This window comes from Plasmodium relictum (assembly GCF_900005765.1).
Source record: "Plasmodium relictum strain SGS1 genome assembly, chromosome: 2".
In the NCBI taxonomy this organism is placed as follows: Eukaryota; Apicomplexa; class Aconoidasida; order Haemosporida; family Plasmodiidae; genus Plasmodium; species Plasmodium relictum.
The window spans coordinates 335,602-358,302 of NC_041680.1; the positions used below are offsets into that span (position 1 = coordinate 335,602).

General features: G+C 18.6%; 6 protein-coding genes and 1 pseudogene across 7 annotated transcripts, besides 1 other annotated feature; 4 read left to right on the top strand and 3 right to left on the bottom strand.

The window, feature by feature from the left end:
• Positions 1-211: 211 nt before the first annotated feature.
• PRELSG_0210400 (conserved Plasmodium protein, unknown function) lies at positions 212-1,039 on the bottom strand (the record flags this gene model as incomplete). The annotated part of the gene is made up of 1 exon (XM_028679892.1): positions 212-1,039. One exon carries the CDS (start codon positions 1,037-1,039, stop codon positions 212-214), a length of 828 nt encoding a protein of 275 aa, XP_028535566.1.
• A 598-nt stretch (positions 1,040-1,637) lies between these two features.
• On the bottom strand, positions 1,638-5,432 carry PRELSG_0210500 (annotated as a pseudogene; the record flags this gene model as incomplete). Its single annotated transcript has 1 exon — positions 1,638-5,432.
• Positions 1,638-5,432: a sequence feature (contains an internal stop codon; conserved Plasmodium protein, unknown function).
• Positions 5,433-6,880: 1,448 nt separating this feature from the next.
• PRELSG_0210600 (pre-rRNA-processing protein TSR2, putative) lies at positions 6,881-7,785 on the bottom strand (the record flags this gene model as incomplete). Its single annotated transcript, XM_028679894.1, has 4 exons — positions 6,881-7,081; positions 7,177-7,262; positions 7,404-7,504; positions 7,727-7,785. 4 exons carry the CDS (start codon positions 7,783-7,785, stop codon positions 6,881-6,883), a joined length of 447 nt encoding a protein of 148 aa, XP_028535567.1.
• A 2,994-nt stretch (positions 7,786-10,779) lies between these two features.
• Positions 10,780-14,440, top strand: ATP6 (calcium-transporting ATPase, putative; the record flags this gene model as incomplete). The annotated part of the gene is made up of 3 exons (XM_028679895.1): positions 10,780-13,525; positions 13,680-13,978; positions 14,111-14,440. The coding sequence occupies 3 exons, from the start codon at positions 10,780-10,782 to the stop codon at positions 14,438-14,440; spliced, it is 3,375 nt and encodes a 1,124-aa protein (XP_028535568.1).
• An 825-nt stretch (positions 14,441-15,265) lies between these two features.
• On the top strand, positions 15,266-16,208 carry PRELSG_0210800 (conserved Plasmodium protein, unknown function; the record flags this gene model as incomplete). The annotated part of the gene is made up of 2 exons (XM_028679896.1): positions 15,266-15,399; positions 15,710-16,208. 2 exons carry the CDS (start codon positions 15,266-15,268, stop codon positions 16,206-16,208), a joined length of 633 nt encoding a protein of 210 aa, XP_028535569.1.
• A 1,382-nt stretch (positions 16,209-17,590) lies between these two features.
• On the top strand, positions 17,591-18,742 carry PRELSG_0210900 (vacuolar ATP synthase subunit c, putative; the record flags this gene model as incomplete). Its single annotated transcript, XM_028679897.1, has 1 exon — positions 17,591-18,742. The coding sequence occupies one exon, from the start codon at positions 17,591-17,593 to the stop codon at positions 18,740-18,742; it is 1,152 nt and encodes a 383-aa protein (XP_028535570.1).
• Positions 18,743-20,497: 1,755 nt separating this feature from the next.
• On the top strand, positions 20,498-22,699 carry PRELSG_0211000 (conserved Plasmodium protein, unknown function; the record flags this gene model as incomplete). Its single annotated transcript, XM_028679898.1, has 1 exon — positions 20,498-22,699. One exon carries the CDS (start codon positions 20,498-20,500, stop codon positions 22,697-22,699), a length of 2,202 nt encoding a protein of 733 aa, XP_028535571.1.
• Positions 22,700-22,701: the final 2 nt, after the last annotated feature.

Consider the following 22,701-nt stretch of genomic DNA (forward strand, 5'->3'; position numbering starts at 1 on the left):
GATACTTTAAAAAGAAAGGGATGAATAAATAACATAAAGATTATATAGTTAAATATAAAATAGTAATAATAATAATAAATAATAATTATAAAAATAAGAAATAATAAAAATGATTACAATTACATATAAAAGTAATAGTAAAAGAAAAAAAAATAATAATATAGTAAAAATCTTAAAATACTAAAAAAATATAAAATTTTGTATGGAATTTTTATTGCAATATTTCTATGGCATTTTTAATTTTTTTTAAAATTTCTCCTTTAGATTCATGTTCTAATTTATTAAAATTTATTACAACTTCTTCATTTTGTTCTATGTGGTTATCATATGTACTATTTGAATAATTCATATTTCTTTCGTTTTGATTCACAAAACTGCTTGGTTGAGATTCTATGTTATTTCTATTGTTGGTATGAAATGAATTTACAGGTTCATTTCTTGTATATGAAACTTCATGTTGAGGATAGCGAGTTTGATTTTCCATTATACTTCTATTTTGAGGAACCTCATAACCATTATATTTATTTCTTTCTCTTGGAATAGCATTTTCTTTTTCTTCGGAATTTTCTGCTTCATCTTCTTCTTCCCTTTCTGTCATCTTTACTTGTGTGTCTAATTTTTGTTGTTCCTCTTCTTCTCTTTCTTTTTTTTCTTTTTTTCTCCTTTTTTTATCTTCTCTTTCTTTTTTTTTTTGTTCTTTCCTTCTTTTTTTTTCCTCTTTTTTTCTTCTTTTTTCTTCTCTTTTTTTTCTTCTTTGCTCTTTTCTTCTTTTTCTTCTTTGTTTTTTTTTCTTTTTATTTTGTTTTCTTAGTCTTTTTTTTTCGCTATTGTTTCTGCCTTTTTTTTTTCTATGTTTTCTAAAAAATCCATATAATATTCTACTATACCCTTTTTTTTTACCAATCAAAATTTTGTACTTCAGATTTGTTATTTCTTCATTTTCCAAAATTAAAGGAAAAAAAAAAATTTTTTCAAAATTATTTTTTCCTCTGTTATATAAATAAAGAAGAAAAAAATTAAATATAATAATGTATTTCATATTTTCTATGTCTAACCTGATATTTCTATCTTTTTACATACATTAATATATTTATAATATATATATTTATTTGTAATACATTTTTTACTATATATTAAAAAGATGTGACTTTTAAATATAAGAATATCTTATTTAAAATAAGAAAAAAAAAAAAAAAATAGGAAGAAATAAGTGATCTAGACCTTAATAAGATCCTATGATATTTTTTATACAATATAAGCCTATATTACTATATACGTATATATAATTTTTTTTTTTTCTCTGCATATAAGTGCCTATAAGAAACTATTCTTAAAAAAAAAAAAAAATCATTATTTAATTCATAACTAAGAGTTATTAGAATAATATTTATTGTATGTATATATATTTATTATAGGGTTTGTATATTACAAAAAAAAAAAAAATAAATAAATAAGTTACCATATATATAAAATGAACTGCACATAATATATAACAGGTATTAAATGAAAAAAAAATTTTAAAATAAAATAAAAATATGTATATAATGGAGAATAAATTATTGTATTTCAACGCACGTAAAAAAATAAGAAATAAAAAGAAAATCATTTAAATTATAAAGTACTGTTTTTAAATTTTTTTATTAAAATACATAGAACAAGTCTTCAAATGAAATTGAAAAATAAAAAGGGAATTGTTCAATATAATTTTCTAGAATATTTAAAAGGTTGCAAAAAAAAATATATATGTTTATATCATAATACTTAAAAAATTTATAAATTTTAGAGTTACTTCTTATATAACTTTTAATTATTTCCTTATTTTTATTAATCCATTTACATACTATATTTTCTATACTATTTAATGCATCAACTAGTAAAAATATATATTTATCATTTAGTACGAGCTTTATTCCCATTATTATTACTTCACAATTGTTTTCATTCTCTATTTTATCGATTTTTTTACTTAAAATATTTAGTGATTCTATATGTTCTGTTAATAACTCTTTAAATTGTTTTAAAAGCTCACTGTTTACCGAAATATCAACATTATTTTCAAATATATCATCTTTCATTTTTTCATTTATTTTATTTGATTTATCTTTTTCTTGTTTCATTTTTTCTATTTTTATAATATCTTCATTATTAGATGTACTTTCTACTTCCTTTCTTGTAATTATACTTACCTCATCAGACTTTGTATACTCCATAATTCTTTCAATACTCTCATTTTTATCATAAATGTCCACTTCGTATTCTTCTTCAGAGTTATTTTTATATGCACAATCCTTTTTAATGATGCTATTATTTTCATTAAAAATTTTGTTTTCTTTTTTTAAAATATATTCTTTATTTGTTATGCTATTGCTAAAAAAAATATTATTTTCATTTTTATTTACATTATATTTTAAAATGTTTTCAATTTCTATTTTTTTTTTCTTTTCTTTTAAAAATTCTCTCTCTCTATCATTATTATTTATTATACCCTTGTAAAATGGGAATTTTTTTGTTCTTAACATAAAATATTTTTTATGATAAAACAGACTATTGTTTGGAAATACATTAGTAAAAATCATTCTATATTTAGAATTTTTCTTTAATATATGTAACGATATTTCATTTTTCCTATTATTAATCAATTTAAATTTATATATGCTTGTTTTGTTATTTTTATTATTTTTTTTTTCTATACCACCTATTCTATTAAATATAAAATTAATATTGTTTTTCTGAATAATTGTATATATTTTTTTCATTGATTTATTTTTAATATTCTTAAAATTCTTGTTTATCATATTTTTACCTGATTTATTAACTATACAAAAATATTTCTCTTTTATATTGTTTAAAAAATAAAATTTTTTCTCTTTTGAGTTTTCACCATTTTCATAATTACAATTTATATGAGAATGTTTGAAGTTGTAATCCTTTTTTTTTTTCGGATAATCATCATAAATATCTCTAATATTTATTTCATTATAATGTGAATTATTATTTTTATTCATTTGTACATTAATATTATTTGTAACATTTTTTCTTAAATCATTAGTCAAATTTAAATGCTTATCTTTATTCCCATCATTTGATGTATACATTATAATATTTTTTTTTATATTGTTACTTTTATTAATTAAATTTTTTTTTTTTTTTTTTTTTAAAATAAAATCAATATTTTTTAAATGATTTAAACTAAGATCTATATCTGAATGCATATTTTCATTAATTATAAAAAAATGACTTAAATTTAGAGGAATATACTTGTCTTCCTTGTAATTGCATATATGGAATACAGATTTTTCCAAATTCCCATTTTTCGATATCTTTTTCATATTCCTAATTCTATTATTTAATTTTTTTTTTATATAATCAATAATATTTTCATTTATTGAATCATTTAGTAACAAAGAGTTATTCTGTTTATAAAAACATTTTGCTTTTTCGCATTCCTTGTTATAATAATATTTAATTTCCTTTTTTTTAAAAGCATTTTCCTTTTCCCATAAGAAAGAATTTTTTTTTATTTTTTGAACTTTACTACTATTAACTAAATTTGAAGTCCCTTCTTTTTTTTTTGGAATGTTTGAAACGTTTATTTTTTCTTTTGTGTTATAATCTTTTTCTATATTTTTATTTCTTCCTATATTTTTGTTTTTATCAAAGCATTTATTATTAATACTTATGTTATCATTTACATGAAAAGATAAATTATTTTCTTCTAATTTTTTATCACTTATTAAACTTTTATCTAAACTTTTGTCATCACTAATATCATTTTCATTATTTATAAAATTTTCTTTTTTTTCAACATTTTTATTTATACTCTTATCACAATCAACTTTATCATTACTTATAAAGCTTTCTTTATATATCAAGTTTGTATCAACCTTTTTTTCATTACTAATATTTTCTTCACTTATAAAATTATCATTTTTTATTAAGTTTTCATCTATATTTTTATTATTAGTACTATTTTCCTTTAATCCCTTTTTAGTAATGTTTTTTATATCTTCGTTGTTTTCAACAATACATGCATCATGAATCATAGTATCGTTAGTAGTTTTAAATGTATCGTTTTCACATATTTCATTTTTATTTAATTTATCACCTTTGTTTGCATTAATTAAAATTTTCTGATTTAATTGTTGTATTTCTTTATTATGATGATGCTCAATTTTTATGAAATCTTTTTTTTTACTACTTAAGTCATTATTTAATAATTTGCTTTCCTGTTTTTGATATATGACTTTTTTTTTTTTTTTTATATTTATTTTATTTTGTGAAATTATTTGACAATTCTTTCCTGCATTCTTATCATTTTGTAAAAAATTATTATTGTTTTTTTGATTATTATTAATAGGATTTTTCTGAACAATTTTGTTTTCTATATTTATCCATTTTAAAATACTACTAAATCCTGATGCTAAATCATCAAACAGATTATCTGAATCATGTCTAAAAAAAAAGTTAGAATAATAATTATTATTCTTTAGATTTTGTAATTCATATTTTAATTTTTTATTTCTTTCTATTTTTTTTCTATTTTCTTCTATTAATTCTTGATGTTCTCTCTTTAAAAGAATGTATGACTGATACATACGCTTATATATATTTATATTTGTATTTTTATCATTCTTATGTAATTCTATCATTTTTTCTTTTTCATTGTACTTAAATATATCAATATTTTTAATATAATTTTTAGTTATTATTGTACTATCTTCAATCAATGGACAATTATCAATTTTTATATCATTAACACATTTTATATCATTGTTTTGAATTTTTTTATCTGAGCTAAATGAATTACTTTTTACATTGTTATTTTTTTTACATGTATTATCGCATAATTCTTTTTTTTCATATACGCAGGTATTTGTTTTTTTATTCGTATTAAATTGGCTATCACCCTTAGCATTCTCTTCATTTTTACTATTTTTTACTTTTTCAAATATTTCGTTTTTTGTGTTTTCTGCGCAATTTATTTCTTTAACTAAATTATAATTATTTTTATTATTTAAACAATTATTATGTGATATATCTTCTTGATATTTTTCAGACTTAATTTTTTCTTCTGCTGATATAGATGTTTCTTTACTTTCACAAATGTTATCACTTTTTAAATCTTCTTCATTTAATGAAATAATATAATTATTATTACTTTTAAATTCGTTGCTTTTTTTTTCAATCATTGAATTTTCATTTATATTATTTATTTCATTTTCTTTTACTTCATCATTTAATGTTTTATTCTCCATCTCAAAAGATTGTTGCATCTTGAGTCTTCCTTCATTTTTATCAATTTTTTCTTCTTTTTGTAAATTATTATCTTTACAAATATCTACTATTTCAGTTTTTTCTTTATCATAATTATTTTCATAAAGAAAATTTCCATTATCTTTTTTATTTCTAGCTTTTAAATAATCTAATTTCATGTTCCTGATAATTTTTTTTTATTTCAAAAATTTTAATTTAAAAAATCCAATTATATTACATTTTATCCTGAAAATTGAAAGCATAGATATTAAAACAGAAAAAAAAAAAAAAAAGAAAGAAAAAATATAATACACAAAAAATACAAAAATAAAATAAAAGAAACTTTATAATTTTTTAAATTTTAAAAATATTCATTCCTAAAAAAATGGATGTATGCATTTGTATATATACATGCGCACATAAGCGTACGTATATAAATGTTTTATATTTTTTATTTTTACAATTTGTATGTCATTTTTTTCTATTTACGAGTGAAATTATTCTTTTATTTAAAAAAAAAAAAAAGAAAATTAAAATTTTTTATTAACATTTAATATTTATTTTAAAAAAATTATAATATTCTGAAAATGTTCATATTACTACCTTATATTTTATCCTCTTGAAAATACATATATAAATAAATATTACATTTATATAAACAGTTATATTTCAAAAATCCAAAAAAATACTTTTCATTATCTATAAATATTATTCTTATTAAGTAAATATATATTAGAATTTTATTCAAAAAGAAATAAAATATGTTCAATGGAACATAAAGAGAAATAAAATGTGTAAAAACTGTTTTCGGATTTTTAAGTATTTATTGGAGTATTTCCTTAAATAACTATATTTAAATATTGTTTTCTTAAATTTTTATATAAATATTTTAAAAGAAAAACACAATGATTTTTTCAAGTACATAAAATAAGAACTGAAAAAATGAAGATTAAAAAAAGTTTTTTTTTTTTGTAGTTAAAACGTATCTTTAACTATTTAAAATTTATATTTGTGATAAAAAAATATTTTAAAAGGATATGTTCTAAATGAACTTTTTTATTCAAAAATATATAAATTTTTTAATTTTATTAATGTAATTTATAATGCTGGTTATTTTAATGAATACTATTAATTTGCTAACTTTTTTTTTTTAATCTTCATATTTATATATATATATATATACATTTTTTCATTTGTTTTAAAAATGAAACTTTAATTATAAAAATTATTAAAACAATTATTTAAAATATTGTTAAGCATTTTTTACTTATTATCTTCTTTTCTGCATTCTACAAAAACTTAGCTTCTTTATTTTTATTTTTATATAGTATCTTATATGTAACATTTTTATTTATTTCTATTTTTTTTATTTTATGATATTTTTAAAATACATTTACAAAAAAATAACTATTATTTTATATAAAATTTTTCTTTTATGAAAAATTTTATCTTTAATTTTTAATGATTCTTAGAATCTAATATACTTTTTTATTTTTACTTATCTTGTATGTTCCTCAAATAATTTTACATTCAAACATTTTTTCTACCTTTTTTTGAAAGAGTTCATCTTTTCTTCACTGATATATCGATAATGTATTACTATATGATATTTCTATTTAATTGCACATTATTCACCATTTGAGTATTCACCGTCTGAATATTCGCTATTAGAATATTCTTCATCACTAACTTGAACTTCTTCTACTAAATTTTTTTCTCTACAACATGATAAATCAGATACTTCTATTTTTCTAATTTTTTCTAATATATCTAAATTTTTTTTTTTTAAATTTTGATAAAGATCTAATATTAACTCTGCAATTTCTATCTAAAAATACAAAAAAAAAAAAAAAAAAAAGATATACTTGGAATTTTTCATTTTTAATATTTTCCTTTTTTTTTTTTTGTTCATGCAATCATTACATCACTATCATCTTCAATTTCAACATTAAAAAGAGTATTCATTTCATCTCTTAAAAAATCACATAATTTATTGTTACGAAAATTATCTAAAAGATCAAAGTTTGTTTCATAAGAAATTTAATGATAATATGCAAATAAAATTATCAAATTATGCAGAAATGTAATAATGAATAATTTATATTTTTAAAAAGATACACATTATATCTTATTATGCTATTATTTTGTACTTGATAAAACAAAGTTATAAACATATTCAACTAATTTTTTTTTTTTTTCTTCTGAATTTATTCCTCCCCAATTATTTGAAACTGCTAAACGAAGAACCGTCCTAAAAGATGAAAAAGGGAAAAAAAAAATTAATTGAATATATATTGAAGAAATTTATAAATCTACATATGTATATGCTTATAAACTTATTTAATAGTATTATTATTTAGTTAAAAAAGTTTTGTATTTTTTTTTCAAAAAGCTAAAATTATGAGCTTATGAAATAAAGTACCAATTTTAAAAATAATAAATATTTTTAATTGTTCTTTTTATAAATTCATACCATTTTTCAAAGATCAAATTAATTCCTTCATTCAATAAAACTAAGGTATCATCATTCATCTTTATTTTATTTTATTTTTTTTTTATAAATTAATAAATATCAAATAAAAGATTTTAAAAAAATATTAATAAATATAATAAAATTTTAATTTAAAGAACAAATATGAAAGAAAAAATATAAATTTTTTAATTACAACTGTTACATTTCATTTTTTTAAAAAAAGAATTCTAAAAATAAAAAAATAAAAAAGAGCCACTATATAGAACTATTTAAAGATTAATATAAATTTATTTTTTTTCTCATAAAAAAAAAGAATGAAATGCTTAGAGCATAATATTTTTATTGCCACAAATTTTTAATTTACAAAAAAAAAAAAAAAAAAAAAATTTATAGAATACATTTATTATTTTTTTAAAATGCTATTTATTCATTTATTTATATATATGTGAACTTAATTTATATTTTAGGATAATACTTTTTCGATGAAAATATTTTCTATATTTAGCAGATACATAAGATAATATAATAGTTTTTATTTCATTTTGAAATATATATATTTTATATTTATTGAAAATTAAATGCCATTTTTATACAGGTTATTAAAGTCATTGATAAAGTACCTAGAAAAAAAACCAGAAAAATAGTAAAGAAAACATAATTTTTTAATTAAATAAAATTTTTAACAGGGATAATTTAAAGTTAAAAAAATATAAATATTATATTTGTTTGTAATAAAGTATATTAATTACTTTTAATAATTTAAAAATTATTAAAAAATGTTCATAAAAATAATACTTTAATATTGATAAAAATCCTTTATAATCAATTTCATTAATAAATAAATGGAAAACAAATTTTAAAGAAAGAAGAGAAAACAGGAATAAAAAAAAAGAAAAAAAATTGTTATTAATGAAAAAAATAATATATTTTAAAAGTTAAATTGTTTGAATACTATTAAGATTTTTTAAAATTAATTATTAAAAATGAAATATCTTAAAATATTTAGTTTCAGTTGCAATTTAATTTATATTACATAGAAATATAAAATGCGTAATTTTATACTTTTTATTCAATTACATATAAGTAGCAATTAGGGATTTTTTCTGCTCTCTACAATGTTATAAAAAAATGAAATATATAGAATGGATAAAATAAAAATAACTCTAGAGTAATAATTTATATGGATAATTTTAATACTTTCTCGCAAATGATTAATATGTTAATCTTTTTTAAAAAAACATTATTTTTATAAAAAATGGATTAATAACATTTTTTTTACACTTTTATATATGAGAAAAAAAAGAAAAGAAAAAAGTTAAAAATATACATAAGTATCTACTTTTTAATAAAAAAAAGTCAATTTAAAAGACTTTTATATAAAGAAAGTATACATAAAAATTTCTCCATTTTAATAAACGAATAAGAATAAATTACAATTATATAGTTATATTAATAATGTTTTAGGAACTTACTGTAATACTAAAAATTCCTTTAATGATTATACTTGCATTTTTTCATTATCCAATTCATTTATTTTTTTTTCCATTTTTATCAATGTAATTCTAAAATTAGGTTTTTATAATTATACTTTTTACTATTATTACAATGATTTTGACTTCTCCGTTTATTAATCAGCCCTCTTTCTTCTTATTAATATAATAAAAATACTTAGAAATTCTTTTTAATTTAACAAAAAATTAAAGAAAAAGGAAAAAGTATACATATATTTTAAGAGAAAGGTTTATTGAAAATAATTTACCTAATTTTTAATTTATATATCTTTTTTTTTCAATTTTACCTCTATAAATATGTGCAAAAAAAAAAAAAAAATGTGTCTGTGTCTATAAATTTTTATCTAACGAAAATCTCATATTTTCTTATTTTTAAAAATTACTCATAAAACACTTGTTTTTCTTTGATGAAATAAATTAAAAAAACTATTTTCTTGAATTTATCTTTTTTTTTTAATGCTATATATTATTTTAGAGGAATTTGAAAATTGGGTTTTCATTAACTTTTTTTATAATATGAATATCTTAACTTAGAAGAAAAAAAAAAGCTCTATTAAATATATAATTTTATAAATTTAAAAATTTTTATTACAGCCTTTGTTTACTTTTCATTTTAAATTTATATTTTTAACATAATTTAAATAAATTTTTTTTTGGTTTTTTTTTTTTTTTATTTTATTATGTGCATATTTATATATAACAAATGATCAGATATTATCTTTTTTTCTTGATACTATAAATTTTGAAATTTTAAATGAATACATCTTGGCATATATAAAACATATTTACAAATATTCTATTTTTTATTTAAATTTTATTTTTTCGTTCTCCAAATATGAAGTTAAATTTTGAACTTTTTGTCTGTTTATAAAGGCTTAATTCTTAATGGTTATAATAATTATATTTAAATTTTTATATTTTGTTATATATTAAAATTCTCAACATTTATAAATAACTAAAAATAAAATATAAAATTTATTTAATTTTATATTATTATTTTATTTCTTTTTTTTTTTATTTTATTATGTTTTTTTTTTTTTTTTCATAATATTTTTAAAATTTTTTTTTTTTTGCAAAAATATAAACAAAATTTGTATTTGCTATCCATGAAATGTAAAATGTAAAATCTAAAAATATCTACTATATTAGTTAATTTCTTATAAATTATTCAATACACATAGTAAATATTTATATATGTATATATATTTTCTTTATATAAACAAAAATAAAATAATAGCAACATATATATACATATATATATATATATTTTATGTTTTTTTTTTTTTTCACAAAAATGCGAAACATATTTTTATGATTATTCTTTTTTTAAGAGTATTATGCACATTAATAAATATAATAAAAAAAAAATATATAATTAATATTTTAAAATTATTTTATGTTTTTAATTACTCTTAATATATTTTAGAATTATTTTTATTTTATTTATATGCATTAAAACATAAAATTTTATCTTATTTTTTTTTTTTTTTTTCATTATTTATTTTTTTTTTTTTTTTTATATTTTTTTAAAGAATATAAATAATGGAAAATATTATTAAATATGCTCATATATATGATGCAGAAGAAATTTTAAAAGCATTAGACGTGGATGAAAATAGAGGATTATCAGAAGATGAATTACTTAAAAGAAGAACTAAATACGGTTTAAACGAATTAGAAGTAGAAAAAAAGAAAGGTATGCTAGAATTAATATTAAATCAATTTGATGACTTATTGGTTAAGATATTGTTGCTAGCTGCATTTATTAGTTTTGCATTAACATTATTAGATATGAAAAATAAAAAAATAGCAATATCTGATTTTATCGAGCCTTTAGTAATAGTACTTATATTGATATTAAATGCTGCTGTTGGGGTATGGCAAGAATGTAATGCTGAAAAATCATTAGAAGCATTAAAACAGTTACAACCTACGAAAGCAAAAGTGTTAAGAGATGGAAAATGGGAAATAATTGATAGTAAATATTTAACTGTAGGAGATATAATTGAATTAAGTGTGGGAAATAAAACACCAGCAGATGCAAGAATAATAAAAATATATTCTACAAATATTAAAGTAGAGCAAAGTATGCTTACAGGTGAATCTTGTTCTGTTGATAAATATGCTGAGAAATTAGATGAGAAATTTAAAAATTGCGAAATTCAGTTAAAAAAAAATATTTTATTTTCTTCTACATCTATAGTATGCGGTAGATGCATAGCTGTTGTTACTAAGATAGGTATGAAAACCGAAATTGGAAATATACAACATGCAGTAATAGAATCAAATAATGAAGATGTAGCTACTCCATTGCAAATAAAAATAGACTTATTTGGTAAACAATTGTCAAAAATTATCTTTATTATTTGTATAACTGTATGGATAATAAATTTTAAGCATTTTTCTGATCCTATACATGGTTCATTTTTATATGGATGCTTATATTATTTTAAAATAAGTGTAGCTTTAGCTGTTGCTGCAATACCTGAAGGATTACCAGCCGTTATTACTACATGCCTGGCTTTGGGAACCAGAAGAATGGTAAAGAAAAATGCAATAGTTAGAAAACTTCAAAGTGTTGAAACATTAGGATGCACTACTGTTATATGCTCCGACAAGACTGGAACATTAACAACAAATCAGATGACTGCTACCGTTTTTCACTTATTTAGAGAATCTGATACATTAACAGAATATCAGTTGTGTCAAAAGGGTGATACTTTTTATTTCTATGAAGCATTTGAAAGTGAAGAAACGAATTCCTTTTTTAAGAAACTAAAAGAACAAGGTCAAATAGATGAAACAAATATGGTTGAAAAAGAAGATAAGAAAAATAGAAATAGTGAAGATGAAGAAGGAATCCCATTAAGAGAGATGGAAACCAAAGAAAATACTTTTATTAGTAGGGGAAGTAAAATTATAGAAGATCAAATTAGTAAGTATTGCTATTCTGAATTTGATTATCATTTTTATATGTGTTTGGTCAATTGTAATGAAGCTAACATATTTTGTAATAATAATAACGAAATTGTAAAAAAATTTGGGGATAGCACAGAATTAGCTTTGCTATATTTTGTTCACAATTTTGATATATTACCAGCTTGCCCTAAAGGCAACAAAATGCCTGCAGAATATGAAAAAGTAAACAATGTAAATAAAAAAGGGGACTCTAAAAAAAATATTATAAATAATAATAATTCAAACAATAACACTTTATGTAGTTTGAGCACTGCATGTACAAATTCCAGCAGTAGTAATAAGGAAGACTCTAGTACACCTAGTGAAAGCATAACTGCTTGGAGAAATGAATGTAAGCAAATGAAAATTATTGAATTTACAAGAGAAAGAAAATTGATGAGTGTAATAGTAGAAAATAATAAAAAAGAATTAGTTCTATATTGTAAAGGTGCACCAGAAAATATTATTAAAAATTGTAAATTTTATTTTTCAAGAAATGAAATTCGTCCTTTAACAGACGAATTAAAAAATGATATTAACAATAAAATTAAAAATATGGGTAAAAAAGCATTGAGAACCCTCAGTTTTGCTTTTAAAAAATTAGAAAAAAATGATTTAAATATTGTAAATTCGGAAGATTATTATAAATTAGAACAAAATTTAATTTATTTAGGAGGGTTAGGAATAATTGATCCACCTCGTAAATATGTGGGGAGAGCTATAAATTTATGCCACGTGGCAGGTATAAGAGTATTTATGATAACCGGTGATAATATTGATACAGCAAAAGCTATAGCAAAAGAAATTAATATATTAAAAGATAATGGGGGTGATGATGATGATAATACATGTTGCTATAATGGAAGAGAATTTGAAGACCTTCCATTAGAAAAACAAAAAGACATACTAAAAAATAGTGAAAGAGTAGTGTTTTGTAGAACTGAACCTAAACATAAAAAACAAATTGTTAAAGTATTAAAAGATTTAGGGGAGACAGTTGCTATGACAGGCGATGGAGTAAATGATGCTCCTGCCTTAAAATCAGCTGATATTGGTATAGCCATGGGAATTAATGGAACAGAAGTAGCAAAAGAAGCATCAGATATAATTTTAGCAGATGACAATTTTAATACTATAGTAGAAGCAATAAAAGAAGGAAGGTGTATTTATAACAACATGAAGGCATTCATACGTTATTTAATTAGTAGCAATATAGGAGAGGTTGCTTCTATATTTATAACAGCAATTTTAGGAATTCCAGACAGTTTAGCCCCAGTCCAATTATTATGGGTTAATTTGGTAACAGACGGATTACCAGCTACAGCATTAGGTAACAATAAAAATAAGAAAAAAAAATTTGATAACATTTTTATAACGCACTACTACATTATAAAATTTATATATCTTAGAAAAATATTTGCCTATAGATTTTTCCCATTTTATATTGTTTACATTTACTTTATTTTATATTTAATTTTGTGTAGGTTTCAATCCTCCTGAACACGACGTGATGAAATGCAAACCAAGACATAAAAGTGATAATTTAATAAATGGTTTAACATTATTGCGATATATTATTATCGGTACATATGTAGGAATAGCTACTGTTTCAATATTTGTATACTGGTATCTATTTTACCCGGATGCAGATAGGCATACCTTAATAAATTTTTATCAGCTGTCTCATTATAATCAATGTAAGGGATGGAGTAATTTTAAGGTTAATAAAGTTTATGATATGACAGATAATGGATGTTCTTATTTTTCATCGGGAAAAGTTAAAGTAAATAATTTATTTGATATAAATTAATAACTTAAATATGCATAAATTTTAGTTACCGTCACATTATATTCCATATAAAAGTGAAAGAACTGCAAATTTTTGTATTCATTTTTTTTTTTTTTTTAATTTTAGGCAAGCACATTGTCTTTATCTGTTCTCGTTTTAATTGAAATGTTTAATGCATTAAATGCTTTAAGTGAATATAATTCTTTATTCGAAATACCACCATGGAGAAATCTTTATTTAGTATTAGCTACAATTGGCTCATTATTTTTACACTTTTTAATAGTTTATATTCCTCCCTTAGCTCGTATTTTTGGTGTTGTTGCCTTGACTTATTATGATTGGTTCCTTGTATTTTTATGGTCATTTCCTGTTATAATAATTGACGAAATTATTAAATTTTATGCAAAGAAAAAATTAAATGAAGAACAATCCACTAATAAATTAAAGACTGATTAAAAAAAAAAAAATATATACTTTATATAATATCTTTTAAATTTTATAATTTGATGTTTCTTCTTAATAAATATTAAATAAATATTATATTTTTTATATATTTGTATTCTATATTTAAATTAATATGCATTTTTTTTTTTTTTTAATGATTCTAAAATATACTTTCGCATAATATTCTTTTATTTTATTTTATTTTATTTTATTTTATTTTTTTTTTTTAAATGTATATTCATTTTATATTACATTTTTTTGATATAATTTTATAAATGTTAAAAATTATATAATAAAAAAAAAAAAAAATTATGTTTATATATGTTTTATTTATTTCATCACAAAACTATATATTTACACACTAATATTTAAAAAATAATATAACATATTTATATATTTTAAAATTATATATGCAATATATATGTTAAGATAATACAAAATAAATAGAAAAATTAACGATTAATATAATGGCACTTTTTTTTTTTTAATGTTTATGAGTTTTTTTCTGACAATTATTTAGAATTTTTTATGTGCAAATAATTGAATTTGTTTATTAAATATATGATAATGATGAAATTAATTTTTAATTTTACATATAATATTCAATTTAAATATTACTTAAAAATAAATAAATATCATTAAATAATAAAAATAAAATTATCTAGAATAATAAAATATTAAGGTAGCTAAGGAATATAATGAAATACTGAAATATCAATATAGCAATTATTTTTATTTATATCTTTAATTTTAAAAAGAATATTTTAATTACTGCTGATAAATATTGAAAATAGATAAACTAATTTATTTTGACAATTATACATATATAAAAAAAATATGGATTCATTATATATTAACAAAATACCTGAACTTAACTATGAACATGAAGTTACTAAAAAGATTGTCTTGAAAATAATAAATAAATTAGATGAACAGAAAGATCAATCACAAAATACAAATTTTTACAACAGGTTATTATTACATTTTTATTTTTTATTATTATATTTTTTCTTATTTTAAAAAAATAGCTTTATTATTATATTTATAATAGGGATTTCAATAAATATTATATATAAAATTTTTATTTAAAAAAATAGCTGTAATAAAATAAAATAGAATAATAACTTACGTAATACATAATAAGAAAATATTTAATAGTTTACTATTATATATTTTATTAATATAATTAAATATGGATTTTAATTAATAACATATTTATAAAAATTTAATATGAAAAAAAATTATATGCTTTATTTTTTCTCTTTTTTTATTAATTTTTAGACACAAAATCATAAATTTTTTTTCTGAAGCTGAGTTATTATTTAAATATTATGATAATGAAAAGAAAGGAGAATTAGATATAAAATTATTTCCTAAAATGGCTAGGCAATTAAAGCAAATTTATGATATAAGAGATATAAAAAAATTCGAGAAAGAAATGAAAATTAAGAAAATTAATAAAATGAATTTACCTATGTTTTTAACGTTATTAAAAAGAAAATTGTTCCAAACCATTGATGACGATATGGTATTTAATAAGAATTTCGATATCCTAGACATGAACAAGAATAAAAAAATTAACCTAAATCAATTAAGAATGTATTTAAGCTTAGTTGGTGACAAAATTAGTAAAGAGGAATTTAATTCTTTCATAAGTTTCTATATGGAAAATAACAAAAAATTAATTGAAAATGAATTAACTTTAGATGATAAAAAACTACCTACTGAAATAGGGCCAACATATTATAAAGATATATTAACGTATTTCAAGTACTTTTAATATTAACATAAATAATCATAAAGAATGAAACAAAATTAAAAATAATAGTAATTTATTGTAAAAAGTATATAATATAAAAAAAAAAAAAAATTGCATCATTTCTCCTATATTAATTGAAAAGAAAAAAATCTTAATTTTTTTTAATCTTTACTTTTTTTTTTAGTTTCTCTTCTCATTTACATGTGTGTGTGTGTGTGTGCCAACTTTTTTCATAATTCTTCAAAAACACATATATATTTATGTGAATGTATTTTTTTTAAACTGTTCAGAATATGTAATTTATTTTTTTTATCCTTTTTTATTTTACTTTTTAATTTATTTTTTGTTCATAATTTTTTAATTTTTAGTATTAAAAATAATATAACAGATATATATATATTTCTTTAGGGACTTATATTTATTTCTTTTTAAAAATAAATTTCAAAATTGAGAAAAATATAAATATCATATTTTTATTAATACACTTAAGTAATATATATTATATGTGTATTATAAAAAAAGGTAAAATATGCTTTGAAGAATTAAAGAAAAATGAAATCTAAGCATTTTAACATTTTAAAAAATTAAATATAGCTACAAATAAAGATACTTATAATCCATATATTTATGCATAAATAACGATGAAATATATAAACTTAGGAAAACAAAATATAAGAAAACTCTATCAAAAAGAGATAAATTATTCATACTGCATTTTAGTTTATTGTTGATGTATAATTATATTTTTCTATATATATTTTTTTATTATTAGAGGGTAATATAAACAAATTAAAATGGAAAAAAAAAAAAAAAAACCAAAAAAAAGAGTGCATTTCTTATTTTTCATATATTAATTGCATTTTATATTTTATATTATTTTTTTTTCCCCCTCTGCTGCAAATGAAAACAAACTTTTTCATATAATATTAAAAATATAATGTATTTAATAAAGTATTAATTATAACATATATATTTATTTTAATAAAAAAAAATATATATATATATACATCTTAAAATAATTACATAAAAATAATCTAAAATTGATATAAAAAAAGCTATATCCACAACTATTATATCTTTTATTATTATTAGAGTTTTTTATATTCTTTTTTTTTTTAATCATTAGTAATTTGATACACAAATATCTAAATATATTTAATTACATATATTTTTTTTTTTTGAGATACTAGAATGATTAAATGTATTACTTTTCCTTTTTCTTATAATTTCTTATGAACAACTAATAAAAAAAAAAATATATGTAAAAGAAAAAAAAATTGCCTTTTTTTCCCCATTTCTTTATAGTTCATTATATTTTATATGCTAATATATAAATTATATACATATATATATATATATATATATATATATATTAAATGTAGAATAATAAGTAAACTCACAATATGAGTGAAATACCAATGTGCTTATTTATTGCTTGCTCAACAAGAGATAATACAAGTAGAGAATACATTTACACCATATTAAAAAATAGACTTTTAGGTAGTCATATATGTATTGATACTAATATATTAGATGTACCAACTAATTTAAAATTTTGTTCATTTGATGATTTATTAAAATGTGCAGACGATTTGCAAAAATATGATAGTTATGCATATGGATGTTTAAAAAAAATTGAAAAAATAGCTAAAGAGTACGATGAAAATATTGAATTGAAAATAATATATCAGAGACAACATATAAATATAGATCAATATATAAGGCGTTTTAGTTGGGATGATGCAAAATATCCAAGAAATAGATCATTAACTGATACAGTTGATATCATGATTAATAATATAACAAAGTTATCAGATGAAATACAAATAAAATCAAGCATGTTAAATGATTTAAAAGAAAAAAAAAAAAAAGATATACCATTAAATGATTCTAATAATTTTTTATTAAGAAATTTAAATGAAATCTTAACACCTCAAACAGTGAATGAATCAGATTTTATAGAAACAGAACACTTAACAACATTAGTTGCATGTGTACCAAAAAATTTAGTTGAAGAATGGAAGAGCAATTATGAAAAATTTTGCGAATATGTAGTACCCAGATCAACAGAACAATTTAAAGATTTAGTTGATAAAGATGGAAATACTTTATGGAAAGTTTTAGTTTTTAAGAAATTTGCAGAAAATTTTAAACAAGCTGCAAAATTAAAAAAAATTGTTGTAAAATCATTCAAATATGATGAAAAACAGTATAATGATATGATGGAAACAAGGACAAAAATAGAAGCAGAAATTATTAGGCAAGAAACATTTTTAAGAAGGATGTGCTTAGCTGCTTTTTCAGATATTTTTATTGCTTTTATTCACATCAACATTTTAAGAGTTTTTTGTGAATCTGTTTTAAGATTTGGTGTTCCTCCTAATTTTGCATCTTTTAGTATAAGAATAAATGGAGAAAGCAAGGAAAAAAAAGTAAGAAAAAAATTGTACGATATTTTTGCTTCTACTGATTCAATTGGAAAAAATTATATCAAAAAATCAGATGAAAATGATGAAGAAATATATCCTTATGTTTCTGTATCCTTTAAAATATAGAAGCAATTTTTCTTTCATTTCAAAATATTTACAAGATGTAAGTTTAGAGGAATATAGTAAATGTAAAAGAAATAAAAAAATAAAATAAAATAAAATATGAGGAAGGTGCAAGAAATAAAGAAAATCAAAATATAATAAAATAATTATTTTTTAGAATCAAATATAATGTAAGAATAATAATATTAATAATATATATAATATAGAAGATAGAATTAGCAATTTAATATTTTTATGAATTAAATCAGCATAACTAAAGAAATGCTAACATTATTAAGGAAGAATTAAAATAAAAAGTAATAATAATAAAAATATCTACAATTGAAGCTGACTTTTCTTTTTTTTTTAAACAAAAAATATAATAATAATAATAAAAATTATTGTAAATATAATTTTAACATTATTGATTAATAAATTAATAAATTAATAAATTCAACTATACAACTCTTTAATCATTTTTGTATCAGTAATAATAATCTCCAGAAAAAAAGGAAGAAATTATGTTAAAAATTATATAATACATTAGTGTATAGTAAAAATAAATATTAACTAAATGCATATATATGAATTACGTTTCTATCTGTTAGATGACAACAAATGGTATTATGAAGAAAATGTGTTAATTCAAATGTATATATTTATAGTTTATTATTATTTATTTTATCTTAATTTTTTTTTTTTTTTGCTGTTCACCTTTTTTATATTATATGCATTTATTCGTGCTATATAAATTTTTTTTTTTTATAAATTTCATTTGATATTATGAAAAATGGAATTGTATTTTTTTTTTATTTATCATCTATTTTTATATAATTATTATTTGGAATAATTGTTATATTTTTTTTAAAAAATAGTAATTTTTTTTTCTTATTTTTAATGAAACTTTTTTTTCCTTTTTTTTCTGTATTATTTTTAATATTTCTTATAGAATAAAAATATAAATCTTATAAAAAAATGAATTCAATGAATTTTTTTAGTGAATTCTGAGTTTAATTTTACTAATTTTTTATGTTGAAATATAAAACTAATGTCAATTATTCCATACATATGAAAAGACTATTTGAAACATTATATGTATTTTTAAAAAAGGAATAAATTAAAATTTATTTCATTTTTTTTTGTGTTTTATTTTATATTATTTTACATTATATAAATAAAGAGATACATTAATATGTTTTTTAGGATATAATATTTTTATTACAGTTAATTATTATAATCAATTTTAAATGTTGTGTATTAATAGAAGGATATCCTTTTTTTTTATGGTCTTTTATTTGTATTTTAATCTTGTTTAATGCATTATAAGTATTATAAAATAATTTTAAAAATAATAAAGCATAAAAGTATTTTCATAATTTATTATATATTAAAAGAAAAATATATATTATAAAATGCATAAACTCATAAATTAAGATATACAAAATAAAAATATACAAACGAAATATACTGTTTAAAAATATAAAATAAATTAATGTAAAGAAAAAGTCTCATATGCCAAAAAAAAAAAAAAAAAAAAATATTAAAAATAAAAATAAAATAAAATAAAATAAAATAAACAAAAATTAAAACATGTTAAAAAACAAGTAATCTAATTAATGGATGAAAATTTTAACAGAAAAAAGCAGGAATATATTTTATCAATTTTAATATGAAAAAAAAAAAAAATCAGAATTGATCAGAAAACTTTTAATTTTTTTTTTTTAATTTTTATAAATGTAAAAATAATTTCCTATATATATGTACATTTCTTGTTTTAACATGTTTTCCAAATATTATGAAAAAGAAGAGGATAATGGTTTTATTAGATCACATTATTTTAAAAAGATTGAAATTGAAAAAATTGATAAAAATTTAATAAATTTAGAAAAAACATTTTATAATGATGACATATTTTTAGATATATATATAAATGAAAAAGAAAAAAATAATTTTGATTTTTTTTTAAACAGTATAGAAGGTATGAATAATAGGAATTATTTAGAGAAATGGATAAATATAGATATATCTAATATATATAATTACATTTTATATGACAATAAATATTGTAGTGATATAGTAAATGATAAAAAAGGGTATTTAATTTTAAAATTAAAATACACAAATGAAAATAAAATAATAACTTCTTATTTTAAAGTTAATTGTAGAAATGTAAAATGGGAAAATGAAAAAAAAGTTTGGCATATACCATTATTTTACATATTTGAAATATCAAAGCTTACATTATTTTTAGGTGGTACAGTTAGTGATTTAGTTCTTTATTATTTATGCAAGCTTTTTAATCACTTTTCAAGTATTAAAAATGTTAATAACTTAAAAATAAATGAATTAAATAAAGAAGAAATAAAAAGTAATGAGGTTAATAATAAGGAAACTAGAAAAGATAATATAAAAATAAATAATAATAATAATAATAATTATAATGAAATTAATAATGAGAAAGAAAGAAATGATAGTATTAAACATAATGAAAATAAAATAGAGGAGAATAAATTAAATAATGATATAATTAATAATAATCAATTAAATAACAATGTTAGCAACATTACAAATATGAAAACGAACAATTCTTTGAGTAATAATAACCATATGGGAAAAATATATAAAACAGAGAATGACCAAAATAATAGTAACGTAAATAATAAATCATATAATTCTATAAATGAAAATAGTTACAGTTTTGATATATTTATTAAAGAAAACAAAATGAAATTTATTGAATATTTAAAAAACGTAAAAATGTTTAAGATAGAACATGTAATTGTTAATAATATATTAAAAAGTGATTCTATGTATATAAAAATTTTACCTTATAATGAAGAAATTATTAAAAAGATTAAAGAAACTAATTTATTTCAATGGAATAAAATTGACAATATATGGGTGATAAAAAAAACAAATTTTAAGAATTTTTATATAAATATTATAAAATTTTTTGATTTTAAAATATGTTCCTACTATGATTATTTTAAAATATCTAAGCAAAAATTGCTTGAAAATGAAATAAAATCAAATCAAAATAGTATAATGATTAATAATATCATATTAAAAACAGAAAATATTAAAAAAAAAAGGAAAAAAATAATAAATGAAATAAAGGAAAATGAAAAAAAATTCAAGCAGACAATCAATTATGAGAGTACTGATTCTTCATATTCAGATGAATTATCAAAGAATGTTGATTCTAGTTATTATGAAGGAAGAGAATTAGTAAATAAAATTAAATTGATAGGAGCAGCAAATAATTATTATAAGGATATAATATATAATAAGTTAAATAAGGTAAAACATTTAAGACCCCCTAATTATTCATATGACCCAAAAGGATTAATTACCAAAAATGGGGCAGGAACAAAAGGTATAGAAATTTATGATTTACCAAGTGATGTCAATGAATGGAACAAGATTAGCTTTTGCATTGTTCCGAATGAAAAAGCACATGTAGACTTATACGATCCCAAAATATTATGCAGTTTAGTTAGCGATGTATATTTACTTAAAGAAAGAGCAATAGATATTATTTTAAAGAAGTATAAAAGATGGCCAGAATACAGTGATGCTTTTTGGAATACTATATGCTCAGAAAATGAGTTTATTGTTTGTAATAAAAATTTCAATACTAGACAAAAATTAGCTCATGATAGATTGTTTAATAAACAATTCTTTTATATATTTAATATTGAAAGTGTTAAACAATCTAATTATTATGATCCTTTATTTTTATGTAAAACTTTAATTATTTTAGGAGAAGGAAAATTAGTAAAGGATCCATTAGAATCTGAATATATCATTATTTCTAATTCTACTGACCAAAATTCAATTTCTTTTTATAATTCTCTTCAGGAAAAAAATAAAAAAAAAAAACTTCCTTTATTTGTAACTCCTTATTTTATATATGATTGCATTTTAAATTATTCCATTTCTTACCCATCCAAAAATAAAAATCATTTTTCTTTTGCATAATA